This window comes from Acomys minous (genome assembly GCF_964271855.1).
Source record: "Acomys minous genome assembly, chromosome: 7".
NCBI classification, from domain to species: domain Eukaryota; kingdom Metazoa; phylum Chordata; class Mammalia; order Rodentia; family Muridae; genus Acomys; species Acomys minous.
The window spans coordinates 41,476,654-41,495,555 of NC_140488.1; the positions used below are offsets into that span (position 1 = coordinate 41,476,654).

Consider the following 18,902-nt stretch of genomic DNA (forward strand, 5'->3'; position numbering starts at 1 on the left):
GACCCTAGGTCAATTATCACACAATGTAATTATCATACAATGGCCTCTAAGTGCTCAAGCAAAAAAAGATACTTCTATATAAGTCAGTTCCTTTACCAACATTTTCATCTGGTAAATTTAGAACCACTAAGTACTAATGAGTCTGTTGTGTGTATAGTCAATTTTTATAATTGGGTGAATGTATGTATGTGTTTCATATAATTTTCCCTGTCACAGCCTGTGTTGCTATGGTAACTTTGACCACTTACTCCTCTTACTGAGTCACAAAGCCTGAGTGGCAAGCTGACTTGAAGCAGGTGGGCCTGGTCAGTGCTGTGCCTCCTTCAGTGGGGTGCAGACTGATGAACCTGCCAAGAAAGTTATGGTAGCCAGATTCATCACTGATGTACTTCTGAACTAATAGGTAAGAGCTTATCGATTAAGGGATAAAGAAACGTGTTGTATGAACAAAACGGGCCACTGATAATCCATACAAATAATGAAATCTTGTTGTTTGTACTAACAGCGAGATGGGACCAGAAGAGATTAGGTTAAATGAAATAATTCAGGGACAGAAGGATATATATTGCATGGTGTTATTGATGTGTAAAAATTAGAATTTCATTTCACAGAAGAATAGAGTACCACAAGCTCAGAGGTGTGTGTGCCCGCGCACGCATGCGCGTGCACTGGGGGTTGTGGGGGCAGATGGGAATAGAGAAATGCTAGCTAATGGATTCAAGTGTATTTGGATATGTGTTCTACAGCACTATGATGGTTAAAGTTGACAAAATTAACTACATACTTTTAAAATATAAGTAGAATTTTGAATGTCTCCTACACAAAGCAGTAATAAATGTTTAAGGCTGTGAATATGCCATTTACCCTGACCTGATGTCCCCTTCCCTCCAAGTCTCTCTCAGTCTCACCCCCTACAACCTACTTATTTGCCATCCTGTCTCTTCCCTTTTACTCTCCCCACCCCCTTCCGCTGCCACCTCTTATTCTCCCCTCCTCCTCTTCCACTCTTCCTTTCTTTAGTCTCCTCTTGCCCTCCCTTCACTTCTGCCCCTCCATCCCTTCTCCCCTACTTTCCTCCCCTCTCCTTTCCTCTCTACTCAACTTCTCACCACACCTCCTCCTTACCTTCTCCCTTCCCCTTCTCCATCTTGCCTCCCCCCTTCTCCCTCATCTTCTCTCCTCCATTCCTCCCCTTCCCTTCCCTTTTACTCTCTTCTTTCCCTTCCCGCATACCCCTCTCCCATTTTCATACCTTCTTTCCTTTCCTCCCCTTTCCCCTTCTCCCCTCTTCCTCTTACTTTTCCCCTTTCCCCTCAGCTCCTCTTACTTTCTCCCTTCCTTCCATTCCCTCCTCCACTTTCTTTCCCTTCTATATTTCCTGCACACCTCTCTTCCCTTCTCTTCATCTTCTGCTCCCTTCACTCTCCCCTCTTCCCCTCTCCCTCCCATTCTTCCCTCTCTACCTCGTCTCCATTATTCCATTCCCTCCTCTCTTTCTCTTCTCCCTCCTTCCTAACCTTCCCTTCTTCCCTTCCTTCTCTCCACTTCTACTCCCCTTCTTTCTTCTTTGCATTCCTACTTTCTCCTCCTGTGCTCCGCTTTCCACTGGCTTACCCTCCTTTCATTCTCTTTCTTTCCTTCTCTCCTCCTCCTATATCCCCTCCCCTCTTCCTTTCCCCTCCCCTTCCTTTGCTACTCACTTCATGCCCTCATCTCATCCTCTCCTTCCCTCTTCCTTGTTCCTACACTCTTCCCTTTCTTTCCCCCTGTTCTCTCCCTGTTTTCCCTCCTCCCATCCCTCCTTTCCTCCTTCTTCCCCTTCCTCCTCTCTTCCCTTTCTTCCCTCTTCCCCCTCTCTTCCTCCTCTCCTCCTTCCTCCCCTCCATCCTCTTATCTCTCCTCCCCTCAGTCCTCTTCTCCCTCCTCTTTTCCCTCTTCCCCTACCTTCTTCTTTTCCTCCTCTTATCTCTCCTCCCCTCCTTCCTCTCTTCCCTCCACCCTTTCCTCTTGCCCTGCTTCTTCCCCTTCTTCCTCCCTTCCTTTTCCTTCCTCCCCTCCCTCTTTTCCCCTCTACTATCTCCTTTATTTCCTCCTCCCCTTCTCCTCCTCCCTCCTTCCCTCCCTCCTCTCTCCTCTTCTCCCCTTCATCCTTCCCTCTACCCCCCTCTCTAACCTCTCTTTTCTCCCCTCCCTCCTTTCTTCCCTCCTCTCCTCTCTTCCCTTCCCCCTTTCATCCTCTCCCTTCTTCCCCCTCCTCTCTTTCCTCTTCCCCTCACTCTTTTCCTCTCTTTTTCTTCTTTCTCCCTCCCTTTCCCTCCTCCCCATTCCCCTTTTCACGCTTCAGTTCCTCTCCTTCCTATTGCCATGTCTCCACTTGTCTTCACTCCCTTCTCTGTTACTCCCCTCCTCCTTTCTCCTTCTACTCCTCTTGTCCCCCCCTTCCCTAACCTCCTCTACTACTATTAACCTCCACTCCCCTCCTTCCTCCCACTATCTTCATTCCTGCGTCTCCTTTCCTTCCCCCTATTGGTACTTGCAATCACCTGTACCACAGCCTGGGTTGCTATGGATACCATGGCTTTGTTGACTTATAAAGCCCTAGAGGGAAAGACCTGAACTAGCCAGGTCCTGTCATACTGTAGCTGCTTGCTGTGGAGGTGTACAGATCAAGGTCTCCTGGAAGGCACTATGATAGAGATCCAGAGCTTCTGAAATAGGAGGGTAAGAGTGTGTTGGTGAGAGAAGGGTATACTTAGGGTGTAGAGTGACCATAAATGAATAAAATTAAGATATTTGACATTTCTAGCTGCTGGGATAAAGGCTCTAAGTGTATATCAGGTTCTAGGAATTGTGTTTATTTGTTGTAGCAACATTTGAATATATACTTGACAAACAGTGCTGAGATCTCAGCCTTGTTATAAGTCTGGGAGACATTAGGCTAGTGAAAAAGGAAATGAAGAGAACTAACATCTATTTATACAGCATCTGCTTTGATAAACTTATTACCTTGTGTTTTTATCAAGGTAAAACCAACTTCATCAGATATGAGAAGGGGCTGAATTGACTAGAAAGAACAGCTCAGGGCACCCAGTTTCATCCAAATAAACACAAATGTCCTCACTTTAATTCATGCAGTCTCACCAATACCTCAGTGGGAAAGTGTTCTTATTTTTACAAAAAGAGGGAAAAAAACTTACATACTAAAATAGTAGTAGGGTTTTATATGAATATTTGGGTAGAAATCTAAGTACTGTATGAATGAATACAGTCTAAGTTATAGTGGATCATAATTTTAGGTTGACAAAACGGTCTGTGTCTGCTTACCATCTAACTTCCTAATATTGACATGAGTTTTTATTTCCCTTTTATTTTTTTATTCTTTAAAATTAGCCAAGAAAGGATCAAGTTTTGTTGTTATTGTTGTATGGTTTTGTTTTGTTTTTTTGCAATGGACATCTTTAATTGTAAACCTGACATAACCAAGAATCATCTGGGAAGATTTTTACATAAGAGTGGCTTGTGGGCATGTCTGTGGGCAATTGTTTTAAGTAAATTAACTGATACTAACTTAAACTCCCGCCAAGTATATTCAGTACCACTCATTGGGCAGGGTTCCTGAACCATAGAAGTACTGAGAAATCAAGTATACAAGCAAGTGGGCATGTCTGCATTCTGTATGTTTCTTTATCTCGGGGTGTTTGATCAGAGCAACAAATATGAAATAAGTAAAGTTTCCAAACCTCAACCACTAAACTACTACCTAAGTTACAAAATATCTTCCCACGTATTTTTGCTTCCCTTTTTAAATTTTATTTTAAAATATATTCTATTAATTTATTTATATTATATTTCAATGGTTATCCCATCCCATGTATCCTCCCATTCCTCCCTCCCTCCCATTTTCCTCTTACTCTCCTCCCCTATGACTGTGCCTGAGGGGGATCTCCTCCCCCTGTATATGATCATAGGGTATCAAGTCTCTTCTTGGTAGCCTGCTATCCTTCCTCTGAGTGTCACCAGGCCTCCCCATCCAGGGGACATGGTCAAATATGGGGCACCAGAGTTCATGTGAAAGTCATACCCCACTCTCTACTCAGCTGTGGAGAATGCCCTGTCCATTGGGGAGATCTGGGTAGGGGTTCGAAGTTTACTGGACATATTGTCCTTGGCTGGTGTCATGGTTTGAGCAGGACCCCTGGACCCAGATCTGCCTATCATAATGTTCTTTTTATAGGTTTCTAGGACCCTCTGGATCCTTCTATTTCCCCATTCTCCCATGCTTCTCTCACCTAGAGTCCCAATAGGATGTCCTCCCCTCTGTCCCACTTTCCTGGTAAGTGAAGGCTTTCATGGGACATGCCCCTTGGGCTAGTGTCCAGATATAAGTGAGTATATACCATTTGACTCTTTCTGCTTCTGGGTGAACTCACTCATTATGATCATTTCTAGTTCAATCCATTGGCCACAAATTTTGGAATTTCCTTGTGTTTAATAGCTGAATAGAATTCCATAGTGTAAATGTACCACAGTTTCTTTATCCACTCTTCTACTGAGGGACACTTAAGTTGTTTTCAGGTTCTGACTATTATGAATAAGGCTGCTATGAATATGGTTGAACAAATTTTCTTGTTGTGTGCTGGAGCATCTTCTGGGTATATTCCAAGGAGTGGAATAGCTGGGTCTTGAGGAAGCCCTATTCCCATTTTTCTGAGATAGCACCTGATAGATTTCCAAAGTGGCTGTACTAGTTTGCATTCCCACCAGCAATGAAGGAGTGTTCCTCTCTCCCCACATCCTCGCCAGCATGTGGTGTCACATGAATTTTTGATCTTAGCCATTCTGATGGGTGTAAAATGGAATCTCAGAGTTGTTTTGATTTGCATTTCCCTGATGACTAAGGAAGTTGAGCATTTCTTTAAGTGTTTCTCAGCCATTCGATATTCCTCTGTTGAGAATAATCTGTTTAATTCTGAACCCCATTTCTTAATTGGGTTATTTGGGTTGGTGGTGTTTAATTTCTTGAGTTCTTTATATAGTTTGGATATTAGACAAGTAGATCATAGACCTCAACATAAAACCAGAGACACTAAATCAGTTAGAAGAAAAAGTAGGGAAGAGCCTGGAACACATTGGCACAGGAGACAACTTCCTGAAAAAAAAAAAAAACACCAACAGCCCAGTCCTTAAGGTCAACAATTAATAAACAGGAACTCATGAGGCTGAGAAGCCTCTGTAAGGCAGGAGACACTGTCAGCAGAACAAAGTGACAGCCTACAGACTAGGAAAAGATCTTCACCAACCCTACATCTGACAAGGATCAGGGTTTCTTAAGAAATTTCCATAAACATCCTCCCTGTTCTTGGTTGACAATCCCACCCCACCCCCAGCCTCTCATGCCCATCTTCCTGCTTCATTACTCCCCTCTACTGCTTCCACTCCTGGTATTCATCTCCCCTCTCCTTTCCTTAAAATCCATGTTCCTTATGGGCTCCTTTGTAGTTTCATGACCACCACACAAACATATGCACAGGCGCGCATGCACACGCCCGCGCCCGCGTACACACACACACACACACACACACACACACACACACACACACACTATAAGCTACGCGTTGCATGTGAGAGAAAACAAATACCTTTGTCTCTCTCTGCCTAGGACACCTCGCTCAGTATAATATTTTCAGTTTATCTACTTTCTTACAAATCTCATTTCACTTTTTTTCCAGACTGATTTTTATTTTTAATTATTTTTAGTTTTCATTTTACTTTTTAACCTATAGATTACTAGAGTTGTGTATACGCATTGCATTTTCATTAATTCATTGATTGATAGAAATCTAAACTGATTTCATTTCTTTGCTTTGTGAAAAGGGCAGCAATAAAATGAGGTGCAAATATCTCTATAGTATAGTATAGTTTCTTTTGGATTTATTCCCAGGAGTGGAATCAATTAGATATATAGTAGTTTGATTTGTGGTTTTTTTTTTTTGAGGCATAGCTGAATCAAGTTCTATAAAGTTTACATCAGATTATACTGCCAACATCAGTATATAGGATTCCCATATCCCCACATTCTCATGAGCATTTGCCTGTTTTCTTGGTGATAATTATTCTAACAGAAGTTCTGATGAAATCTTACAGTAGTTTTAAAAAATATATTTTATTAATTTATTCATATTACATCTCAGTTGTTATCCCATCCCTTGTATCCTCCCATTTCTCCCTTCCTCTCATTTCCCCCTTACTCCCCTCCCCTATGACTGTGCCTGAGGGGGACCTCCTCCCCCTGTATATGATCATAGGGTATCAAGTCTCTTCTTGGTAGCCTTCTAGCCTTCCTCTGAGTGCCACCAGGCCTCCCCATCCATGGGAAGTGCTCAAATATGGGGCACCAGAGTTCATGTGAAAGTCACACCCCACTCTCCACACAACTGTGGAGAATGCCCTGTCCATTGGATAGATCTGGGTAGGGGTTCGAAGTTTACTGCACGTATTGTCCGTGGCTGGTGCCATGGTTTGAGCAGTACCCCTGGACCCAGATCTGCCCATCATAATGTTCTTTTTATAGGTTTCTAGGACCCTCTGGATCCTTCTATTTCCCCATTCTCCCATGCTTCTCTCACCTAGAGTCCCAATAGGATGTCCTCCCCTCTGTCCCCTGGTAAGTGAAGACTTTCATGGGACATGCCCCTTGGGCTAGTGTCCAAATATAAGTGAGTATATACCATTTGAGTCTTTCTGCTTCTGGGTGAACTCACTCATTATGATCATTTCTAGTTCAATCCATTGGCCACAAATTTTGGAATTTCCTTGTGTTTAATAGCTGAATAGTATTCCATAGTGTAAATGTACCACAGTTTCTTTATCCACTCTTCTACTGAGGGACACTTAAGTTGTTTTCAGGTTCTGACTATTATGAATAAGGCTGCTATGAATATGGCTGAGCAAATTTTCTTGTTGTGTGCTGGAGCATCTTCTGGGTATATTCCAAGGAATGGAATAGCTGGGTCTTGAGGAAGCCCTATTCCCATTTTTCTGAGATAGCAGCAGATAGATTTCCAAAGTGGCTGTACTAGTTTGCATTCCCACCAGCAATGAAGGAGTGTTCCTCTCTCCCCACATCCTCGCCAGCATGTGGTGTTGCTTGAATTTTTGATCTTAGCCATTCTGATGGGTGTAAAATGGAATCTCAGAGTTGTTTTGATTTGCATTTCCCTGGTGACTAAGGAGGTTGAGCATTTCTTTAAGTGTTTCTCAGCCATTTGATAGTCCTCTGTTGAGAATTCTCTGTTTAGTTCTGAGGCTCACTATTTGGTTTGGTGGTGTTTAATTTCTTGAGTTCTTTATATAGTTCGGATATTAGAACTTTGTCCAATGTAGGGTTGGTGAAGATCTTTTCCTAGTCTGTAAGCTGTCACTTTGTTCTGTTGACAGTGTTTTCTGCCTTACAGAAGCTTCTCAAGCCTCATGAGGTCTTATATATTAATTGTTGACCTTAAGGCCTGGGCTGTTGGTGTTTTGTTCAGGAAGTTGTCTCCTGTGCCAATGTGTTCCAGGCTCTTCCCCACTTTTTCTTCTAACTGACTTAGTGTCTCTGGTTTTATGTTGAGGTCTTTGATCCACTTGGATTTGAATTTTGTGCATGGTGACAAATATGGGTTCAATTTCATTTTTTTACATGTAGACATCCAGTTAGACCAGCACCATTTGTTGAAGATGCTATCGCTTTCCCATTTAATAGATTTGGCTTCTTTGTCAAAAATCAGGTGACCATATGTACGTGGACTCATATCTAGGTCTTCAGTTCAATTCCACTGATCAACCAGCCTATTGCTGTGTCAGTACCATGCTGTTTTAATTACTATTGCTTTATAGTATAGCTTGAGATCAGGTATGGAGTCTCCTCTGGTGGATCTTTTATTGTACAAGACTGTTTTAGCTATTCTGGGTTTTTTGTTTTTCCATATGAAGTTGAGAATTGAACTTTCAATGTCTTTAAAAAATTGTGTAGGTGTTTTGAAAGGGATTGTATTGAATCTGTAAATTGCTTTTGGTAAGATGGCTAGTTTTACTATGTTAATTTTCCTGATCCACGAGCAAGGAAGATCATTCCATTTTCTCATGTCATCTTCAATCTCTTTCTTCAGAGTTTTGAAAATTTTTTCAAACAAGTCCTTCACTTGCTTGGTTAGAGTAACTCCTAGATATTTATTGCCTGTGGCTAACGTGAAAGGTGTAGTTTTCCTAATTTCTTCCTCTGCATGACTGTCATTTATATATAGAAAGGCTACTGACTTTTTTGAGTTAATTTTGTATCCACCCAATTTGCTGAAGGTGTTTATCAGCTGTAGGAGTTCTCTGGTGGAATTTTGGGGGTCACTTATGTACACTATCATATCATCTGCAAATAGGGGTAATTTGACTTCCTCCTTTCCCATTTGGATACCCTTGATCTCCTTTTGTTGTCCTATTGCTCTGGCTAAAACTTCTAGTACTATCTTGAAGAGATATGGAGAGAGTGGGCAGCCTTGCCTTGTTCCCGATTTTAGAGGAATTTCCATAAGTATCTCACCATTACATAGCCTTTATTATGTTGGGGTATATGCTTTGTATCCCTGATCTCTCCAAAAATTTAAACACGAATGGGTATTGAATTTTATCAAATGCTTTCTCTGCATCTAAGGAGATGATCATGTGGTTTTTTTATTTTCAGTTTGTTTATATGGTGGATTACTTTGATGGATTTCTGTATATTAAACCATCCCTGCATACCTGGAATGAAGCCTTTCTGGTCATGGTGAATGATATCTTTGATATGTTCTTGTATTATTGAGTATTTTTGCATCAATGTTCATAAGAGAAATTGGTCTGAAATTCTCTTTCTTTGTTGGATCTTTGTGAGGTTTAGGTATCAATGTGACTATGGCCTCATAGAATGAATTTGGTAATGTTCCATCCATTTCTATCTTTTGAAGTAGCTTGTCTTACCGTAGTTTTAATTTGCATTTCTTTGATAGCTAAGAGTGTTTGAGCACATACAAACTATTTATTGGCTATTTGTATTTATTTGAACATGTCCATTTAGTTATTAAGTACATGTATACATTGGTCATTTTGTGGTGTTTAATGTTTGTAATATAGTAGTTTAGAAATTAACCTCCCCTGCACTGAAATATTACAGGAAAAGAGTTTCTCCCATTTTGTAAACTGTATGTTCTCTCTGAAGATAATTTCATAGAAGCATTTGCAAGGGATTGAAATCCAACTTAGGTTGTAATTCAATCAATCACAAAATTAAACTTAGACTCTGACTTTAAGCTAACCACTATATAACTAAAATTTTATAAGATTATCTTAGGCCAATTAACAAAAATGCGGAGAGCTAAGGATTTGAACACTTGACCTTGTCATGTTAACTCTCGTGTGTAGTTGGTAACATCCTGTGGTTATCATTCTAGCATAAAGCTATGTTGAAGCAACCACTTGTCATGTTAAAACTTTGCCTTCAACCACAAGTACTTGGATACCAAATCCCAAAGCTCCACCTTTAGTGATCTGGTGGTGCTGATCACTTCGGTCATAATCATCTTGTGAGGCCAGGATTGGAAGGTCAGGAGCTCTTGACCAGCCTCAGATATATAGGAAGATTGAGAACAGCCTGGGCTACATGAAAACCTATAGTAATAGCAGGAGTAGTGGAGGAGGAGGGCGAGGAGATGGAAAGAAAGGAGGAGGAGGAGGAAGAGGAGGCAGAGGAAGTAGAGGAGGAGAGAAGACAAGGGGAAGGGGAACTTAATCCAGGAAATAAGATACTTATAAAATTGATAGAAGTGTTGAAGGTGTAGGCACTTTTTGTCGTTGGTATTCTAAGGATTTGTCATCTTTATTACGTTAAGGAAGGAACACTACTGGAGCCAACAAGAACAATGGCATACTTCCTGACATCAGAGACCCACTGGTGTTACAGCAATGACCTTGGATACTCAGAGAGTTGCTAATTGGACGTTGTAATACTGCTAAAGCAAGATTCTGCCCATGTATTGCTTTGGTTGCTAGGGAGAATAATCAAATCAGCAGGAAGACAGTCTCAATCTTGCTTTCCCATTCTAGATCTAATGCAAATGTGTATAATGGGAGGAATCTAAGTTGCTTAACAAATAGTCTTCATCTTCCAAACCTCTGCAATTCCAGCTGGTGAAACTTAAAAGGGGATTTGAGTGGATGCCGAGAAGCAACTTTACCATACTTCAACTTAATTTAGCTCATCTTTATTCTATTTCATTGTCTATGGTATCTCATATTGAAAAAAACCATCAGATTAGTGTACTAACTGTTGGTATTTGGGTTGCTTTCAGAGATTGAAGATGAATATTTTAATGGACATAGTTGTAGCTATTCCTTCAACATGTGTGTGAAAGGTTTTCTTGGACAGTTGCTCAGTCTGTCATTGCTACTATCACAAAATATAACAGAATGAGTAATTTGGAAATCACAGAAATTCATTTTTATGGTTCTAATGAGAAGGGAGTACAAGATATAGGTACCTATGGACTTAGTAGATGGGTTAAAAAAATACTGTGTAGCTCCCTTCAGTATATTTTGTAAGAGCACTCATTCCAGTTAGGAGTGGTGGTTGATACCTGTAATTTCAGCATTTGGGAGGCTGAGGCAGGAAAATCATAGTTTTGTGGCTAGCTCAGATTATTATAGTGAGTTCCAGGTCACCCAGGGCTAAAGAACAAAATCTTATCTCAAAAAAAGTGAAAAGGGAGAGACTTAATCTCATTCAAGTGGAGAATACTCAAGACCCTATCACTTCATGAAAGGACTCACATCTTAATGTTTTCACCTAAGGCTACCACCTAAATATTAGTAGAATCAGAATCTGAAGCCAGGTAGTCTGGATCCAAAGCCCTTACTCTCACCATTACACTTTCATATTCTAAGTTCCTATTGATGCTCGCATCTGTTTGGTTCCCAAGATCTGTTTTCCAAGCAATTGCTATAACTGTACAATAGTCATTTCCCCATAGTTTTATAACAAATCTTGGTAGGCTAAATCATGATTTAGAATCAATCTCTCTAATTTTAAGCTATTCTTCAAGCTTTGTATTCCTTTATGACAAATTTAACATCTTTTTTGGATTTCAGAACAATTCTTTTATTGGACTTTTTCTTGAAATTGATATTCGTATGGCATATCTTTGATTCTTACTGTGAGCATAGTGTGAGTCCTTTTCTCACAGCAAACATTAACTTCCAAAAACTCCTATTCCCCCCCCCCCCCATAATGGTATGTTGAGGTCCTGATCTTATACTGGTCTTGCTCAGTTAACAACAGCTACTGTGAGTTCATCAGTGCCATATCTGGAAAAAGAAACCTCTTTATCTTACTCCAGCTTTTACATTCTTTCATCATCCATCCTGCTCCCCACCCATGCTTCAATAATGTATCTGAACATCAGAGGGAATGACAAAATGTCCCATTTATGGCTAGGTACTCAACATTCACTTATTCTCAGCACATAGGCCAGTTATGAGTTTCTGTGTCAACTGTTGTCACTGCAGGCAGAAATTTCTTTGACTATGACTAAACAGCTCTAATCTGCAATTAATCTTTAATCTAGTAGATGGAAACACAAACACTTGGAAGGCAGTTTGACACCATGTCCATTGAACAAAACAATAAAACAATAGCCTATAACTTCCACAGACATAATAGGCTTTTGACCAGTTTTAAAGAAGCAGATGATTCCATTATATGGACTAAAGCTCAATCTCCATTCCTTAAAACCCATTTCTCTTCTTATGGTCTCAGTGATGTTTTATTACTTCTACACACAGACACACAGACACACAGACACACACACACACACACACACACACACACACACACATACACACACACACACACAAAGCTAGAGTCACATGTGAGACCATACAAATCCTTTTGCCTCTCTCAGTCTAGGATACCTGACTCAGTATAACATTTACAGTTACACACCATTTCTTGCAAATCTCATAATTTCACCTTTTACCTATGTATGATTAAAATTGTGCATATATCTTGTATTTTCATCACCCATTCATCTGTTCATGGATGTCTGGTCTGTTTCCGTTTTCTGACTTTTATGAACAGAGCAGCAATAAACACGGATACGCAAGTGTCTCTATGGTAGGGTTTAGTCTCCTCTGGGTATATGCCCAGGAGTGGGTAGGTGAAATATTAACCAATACTTTACGTCAGCCTAACATGTTTTGGAGAGATGCAGGGCTTGGTGCCCTAAGTACTGTCAACTTCTAATAATCAGGAAGCAAAACAGAATCCAAAATTATAGCAAGTTAGAGGCCAGCCTGGGCTACATGGTGAGTTCCAGGTCAGCAATGACTACAATACCGGACCCTGTCTCAATAAAACAACTGAACAAAAACTGGGAGGCGTGCCACTTTTCCACTCTGGCCTTCTTGATTTCTGCAACTATTTTCCTTTGTATTGTCCATTTCCTATCTCTGCTAACTTCACTTAGAAAACAGTGTTGGAGGGATGAGCTCAAATGTTTAAAGAATTTACAGATTTTATTTTCTTTGAAGAATGTCAAAGGAAGAGAGCCATAATTTCTAAGAAACTTGTTTTGGCTTGCTGAGTCCAGCCATTAGGCAGATTAGGCCAAGGTTTTAGCCAAGTAAAATTGCCAAATTTTCTAAGAGAAAGGGCTAGCACATTGCTCATTAAAGCTTTCTGAGCTTGCCTGTGCAATCTTTTTTTTTCCTACCCTGCAATTTCCTGTGGGCTATAAATGAAACCTTTCTAGCTGTTAATGCAGGCTGCGAATCGAAGAAAAAAAAGCATGTAATTAATCATAGGAGGTTGGGGGGTGTTCGCTAAGCTTGAGTTACAGGGGAGAAGCTGGACAAGGCACTAGGACCTAGAAGGCAACTATCCACCCTGGCAGGAATTTCTTGCTTGGAGCTCAGACAACAAAGGCATAGAGAGATTGGTTTTCTTTCTCTCAGCATCTCCACCCAACCAGCAGAAAACCGGTGAGTGGAGCTTTCGAGTGATTTTCAAGCAGAATGTAACAGATGTCAAACGGGGAAAGCACAGGCACACAGCTCTTTTTCTCTTGTGTGTCTCTCTTTCTTCTCCTCTTTTATTTGCTTTATTCTCTAGGATTTTGATCCTCTAAGATTCTACCTGGGATTTTCCTTTGGAAAAGTGAGTTTGTTGTTCTTTTGTTTTCACTAGGATGTTATTTTAGAATAATAGCATTTCTGATTCTAAAGCATAGCTTTATTTGCTCAGCCCGCCTGAGGGAAATGCTTGCCGCTTGTCTTGAGGAGGTGGGGTCTTACTACTGCAGGTTGTCTGACAGAGACAATGCTGAGCTCAGCATAGGTCATGGTGACACTGGGAAAAAAAGGGGGGAACTGAGCTTGGCAAATACACCAGCTACCAGTCCCCCCTTTATCTCCTGTCTCCCTGGGTCCTTGCAAATCTTTATGTGGCAGTATGTAGCAGCTGAGCCCTCTTGCTTTGTGAGTCTTTTTCCCCCATCTGTGAGATGAATGTTAATAGTTTGGTTTCTTGGATGTCACATTACCTTTGTAAGCGGTCAGGGCTTCGGTTGTGCTATTTGGTTGCATGTTTTCATTGTTTTGGGGTTTTTTTCTTCTGCTGGGGAGGGGTTCAACTGATGGGGTGTGTGTGAAATTGAAGCTTGACAAACGACTTTTTTTTTTTTGGCCTCCCCGAATGCACCTAGGCAATAGACAAATTTGAAGTGAATTGTCTGCTGTAAGGGCAAATTTCTTTCTGTCAGGGGAGAACCCCAGAACAATGAAAGGTGTACTTGCTTGTTAAGGTCCCATACGTTATTCAGGGATGCATGTGGGAATCTTTCCACAATTAAATTATTTCATTAAGAGGTGTCACTGCATTGGTGGTGGGGGTGGTGGGGTGGGGAAATGAAACACCTGAAAGGAGAAAAAGGATTCTGTGACCAAATGGAAAACAAGAGAAAAACCTAGCTAATGAATAGCTTGCTAAATAACTGGTTTTCCGACATCCCCACCCCTTTTAGACCCCAGCTTATTTCTTATGGATGCTGTATAGCAGCACCAGCTTGATGGGGAGAGGGTTTGATGAATAGCACAAAGACACTGGGTATTCCCTGGAGGCTGTCCCTTTAAAAGAGAATCCTAGTTTATTCTGGGGGAGGGGATACACACATTAGAGTAGGAAAAAAAGGATTTGGAATAAAATTAACACACCCCTCTTCGCAGTCATTGTACTGAGATGCAAAGAATGCTTTCTAAGCTGGAGATGCTAACCTTGGCTAGTTCCCTGTTTTGTCAGGCTATGGGTTCATTTACAACTGTTAGTCATGTGAAGTAGCAGATGCCAGTTTTAATGTATTTTGCCCCAAGTTACAATTTGATAGGAGCCACTGTCAGTAAGTTCCAGGTTTTTAAGCTATTTCAACAATCCCTTCCAAATTTGGAACAGTGCCAAAAGTGCCACCCCCTTTTTTTATCTCTTGCTCCTTTCCCCCTCCCCATCATCCAGTCCTCAGCCTACTGCCCAGCCCCCTCCTTCTCCTCTATTAAGATCAATATTCCTGCAGGTCAGGGACAAGCAGCAGATGGGTCACAGGCTTTTTTTTTCAACCAGTTCTTTTCACAGGCAGCAGATTACAGCCCTGGATCTGGCTAATATTTTAATTCTTTTCTCTCTCTCTCTCTCTCTCTCTCTCTCTCTCTCTCTCTCTCTCTCTCTCTCTCTCTCTTACCCTTCCTTATTCTTTGCCTCTCTTTTCCCCCACCCCTTTCTCTAACAATCAGGTTGCTGTGGTTCCACAAGAATATGGAACTCGATTTTGGACATTTTGATGAAAGAGACAAAACATCTAGAAACATGAGAGGGTCACGAATGAATGGGCTACCAAGCCCTACTCACAGTGCCCACTGTAGCTTCTATAGAACCAGAACATTGCAGGCACTAAGTAATGAGAAGAAGGCGAAGAAGGTACGTTTTTACCGCAACGGGGACAGGTACTTCAAGGGGATTGTGTACGCTGTCTCTTCTGACCGTTTCCGTAGTTTTGACGCATTGCTGGCTGACCTGACCCGATCCTTGTCCGACAACATCAATCTGCCTCAAGGAGTGCGCTATATCTACACCATTGACGGATCCAGGAAGATTGGAAGCATGGATGAACTAGAGGAAGGTAATTCAAGTAGTGGGTGGTGGCTCCTGGAGAGAACGGGCATCCTTGCTTACAGTTACATTTTTAGTCTACCTTGAAAGAAACGAGGCTATTTGTTTGCCAAAACATCAGGTTGACTCATGCTCAGGCTTCTTATTCCAAAGTCACCAACAGGACCCTTAACTCTTCATGGGGTTCCAGATTCTGCTGAGGTTGAAATAGAGATGGGTTTGCTAAAGCTAAATGCGCCTATCTGCCTGGGTATACAAAGGAAAATCTCAATTGTGGCATTCACTCCAAACCTTGTTTATAGTTAACTCTGTTGGAGTACCATGTAGGCCATGAAATCATTAGGGAAAGGAAGACTGGTTGGTTTAACAGATACAAAATTGTGCCCACATTCCCTATGAACTACTGAGAAATCATTTGGGAATTACCATTCATTAGGAATTCGTGCCCCAATGCAGGACTTCTTGGGTATGTTCACAGAGGATTAGACTTTTAGGTAAGTGGTTGCTGCTCAGCTGTTGCTTTTAAAAAGCTCACTTCAGGGTGTGTCCATGAGGCTGAGATCATTGGGAGAAATATGAAAGAAAGCTGTAGGTCTATCTGGTATTTAAGGAACACCATTTCTATTAGAGTAAGGATGAGTCAATCTACCCACATCTTTTCAGATCCTCTCTAGATTTTGGAATTGCAACTGATTTTTTGAGTTGATTGCTGAAAACCTTGACAACCTGTATACCCATGGGACAATAGAAAAAAGCCCAGACCCTTTTTTTAATGGATATTTAGAAAATAGATCAAACTGTAAAGATAGCCTCAAGGAATAGTGACAATGAAAATGTTCTTCCAGCATCTCTTATGTTATTCAGAGCTCCCTCCCTCCCTCCCTCTCTCCCTCCCTCCCCCCTCCCCACTGCCTGCAATCTCTGAGCAAAGGTGAATTCAGTGCAAACAGACCTCTAGGGAATCCAGATTATAAGTAGCCAGCAGAGAAAGAGAAAGAGCACATTTGGTGACCTAGTAGGAGTACCGCAGCTTGGAGGTTTCCTATGTTCCTAGACAAAGGACCATGAAGGGTTCCTTTATGCAAGGTCTTATTTTCCTCATGTAGTTGTGGTTTTCAAAGTATCTATGAAAAGTGCTTTGGGCAAGCAACTAAGAAGAGACAATGCCCACATAGTGGCTCTATCTGAGTCTCAGGATTTGAACTGAAGAGTTTTCTTCATAGCTGGCCTTGAAAATCCGTGCGGAGAAGGCCTAGATGATTTGATTATATATGGAGTGGATAGGCAAACATTAATCCTAGCCTTATCAGATCATTAAAGGGTTAATCATTTTAGTGCATATCTTAAAATAAAAGGAGACCAGCTGGGGTCAATGCCAAAACCTTGGTGGCTCAGTTGAGGGAGCTGTCCAACAGAGTGGTCAATAATATGGTCATGTGTCTTCAGCTGCCGTAGAATACAGATTTTACAGCATCTTAGTTGAGGGATTTCTCTGCAATACCTTTTACAAACAAAGCACACTGACTCTCCCAGTTTGCCTTAATTCCCATCATCTGTGAACATCTGAAGGCCACAATACATGATAGATCACAATTCTGAACCAACTGGCATAGTTTTCTGCGTTGAGAGCGAAAATGTTATATTTAGTAACTGTCTTTCATATATTTCTCTCATTTTTTTCAAACTTACTCCCATCCATGTGTATATGTGTGTCTGTATATGTGTGTATTGAGAAAAAGATGATTATAAACCATCTCACTTTAATCTGCATAGGTGATCAGTGTGGGTTTTAAAAACAGATGTGAGCTTTCTTCTCATCTGTGTTTTCTTATTTCCTGCTAAATTGGACCTATCTACCATTTTCTGGGGCAATGGTGTTTTCTGATATGTTCCTGAATAGTATAGAATCTGGATGGGGATCAATTAAATGTACCCACATTGTCTTCTACAAGCCCAAGTGACTGTGGGTGCCAATGCTTTTTCAGTTGTATGTTGAGAAAATCCAGAGGTATTTTTGGGAGAGTGTTGATAATGTGATAATTTTTCCCTCTGCCATAGAGCTAAGTGGGAAAGGGCACTGGGGCAAGAAACATAAAGAAAGGATTTTCTTTTATCTCATTTTGTTAGTTGGAGCTACTTATCTAGGAACAGGGTCAGAAATCCCTTTATTTTGTTTATTTCTAGAAGATAAAAAATTATAAACGCACAGCTTCCTTTTAATCTCAAAATTGGGGATGTTAGGAAAGATTCCTGGTGAATAATCAGTTCACAGGATTACAGGAGCAGATTACAATGGGAAATAAAATATTAGGAATAAGATTTGTTTCAAATTATCATCTGTTAGCATCTAGCCTATAGAAACGTGAGGAAATTAGAAAAAAACCCAAGCTTCAGGTTTTTGAGTCTATAAAACAAAAACAATTGTATTGAGAATTAAGTAATAATATGAAGTGCTTTCTCGAACACATTCAGGTTAACTGAGGCTGGACTTCCAAGTTTAGGGCCTCTAAATTTATTTTTACAGACTATATTGATACAATTTTGAGTATTAAGACCTGAAGAGTATTAGATGAAGTGATTTTGATGAGTCCCTCCCATTAGCAACTGTGATGCAGAGAGTTCTTAACTGTAGGAACCCTCATTTCTGTTCCCTTTCACTTTGTAGATCTCAGAGGAACGAATCATACAACCCACTATGTTTCCAAATGATCAGAATTGTAAATACTTAGCCTAAAATTAGATAAAGTAAAAAGAAACTGCTAATCACTCTGGCCTTATGGCACTGATGGCACTCCTTTTGTCTGGTGACTCTAGTCAACTGTCTGCTGCTAGATTAGGATGGCATCAAGGGAAACATTTTGAATCGAAATCTCATTTTTCATGTCAGCCTTTCCACAGCTTCTTGCATGCACCAAGGGTCTTGGCAAAACCACAGAGGATGTGGCCCTCATTAACTGTATCCCCAGCTGGTCAATGAAGGAGATCCATTGGTGGCATTTCCTTTTGTCTTGCCTTTTCTTTATCTTTCATTAGAGCGCCACTCTCCATCTTCTTCATATTTAATCATTCCCTCACTTTCATGTCTATGTACACTCATCAATTTAAGGAGCATATTTGTGACTAGCCAGCTTTTGTGTATTAAGACAATTTTAAGCACTATTAATTGTCCAGAACATTGGAAGAATACTTAAACATTGGACAAACTTGTATAATTTGAGCTATATAGTGACACTGTGTTATCCTTTACTATAGCTCACTTGTTCCAATGAAATGAAACCATCTTTTCACTCATTTATTCTCTAATCACTAAAACAAGTGCATTACCCATATCAGTGGTCTTAAAATACTCTGGAGTGATGCATTGATGGGTATGATAATACAACATTAATATTTTAATGTAATAATGCAATAAAGTATCATTCAATATTTTCTTTCTTGAGTTAGGAATCCCCAGAAAAGAAGAGAAAGCCCAGGGAAAAGTGTTTCTTCATTCAGAGATTATAAATGTATACAATTCTTTGAAAAATGAGGCCTTCTTAAAGATGAAAAAGGATACAGATTGGATCATTTTGAACCTAATGGCTTCTCTTTCTGCCATTTTAGTTGTATTTCCACCATTTCATTTCCCTCACTCCTCATCCCAAAGCAGGTTCATTCCAGAAAATTGTCACCTTGCTTGGCT

At 40.6% G+C, this 18,902-nt stretch overlaps 1 protein-coding gene across 8 annotated transcripts in view; it reads left to right on the forward strand.

The window, feature by feature from the left end:
• Positions 1 to 278: 278 nt before the first annotated feature.
• DCX (doublecortin) overlaps positions 279 to 18,902 on the forward strand; it is an 87,030-nt gene continuing 68,406 nt past the window's right edge. For 4 of the 8 annotated variants that reach the window (XM_084789230.1, XM_084789234.1, XM_084789235.1 and 1 more), the window contains exons 1-2: positions 279 to 403; positions 14,845 to 15,230. In XM_084789230.1, the coding sequence (XP_084645356.1) occupies positions 14,867 to 15,230 (364 nt within the window). In that variant the 5' untranslated portion in view covers positions 279 to 403; positions 14,845 to 14,866. Of the gene's footprint in view, positions 404 to 2,603; positions 2,722 to 12,968; positions 13,045 to 13,074; positions 13,220 to 14,844; positions 15,231 to 18,902 lie in introns of those variants that run through there. The other 4 variants (XM_084789233.1, XM_084789237.1, XM_084789231.1 and 1 more) reach the window with 3 other exon arrangements.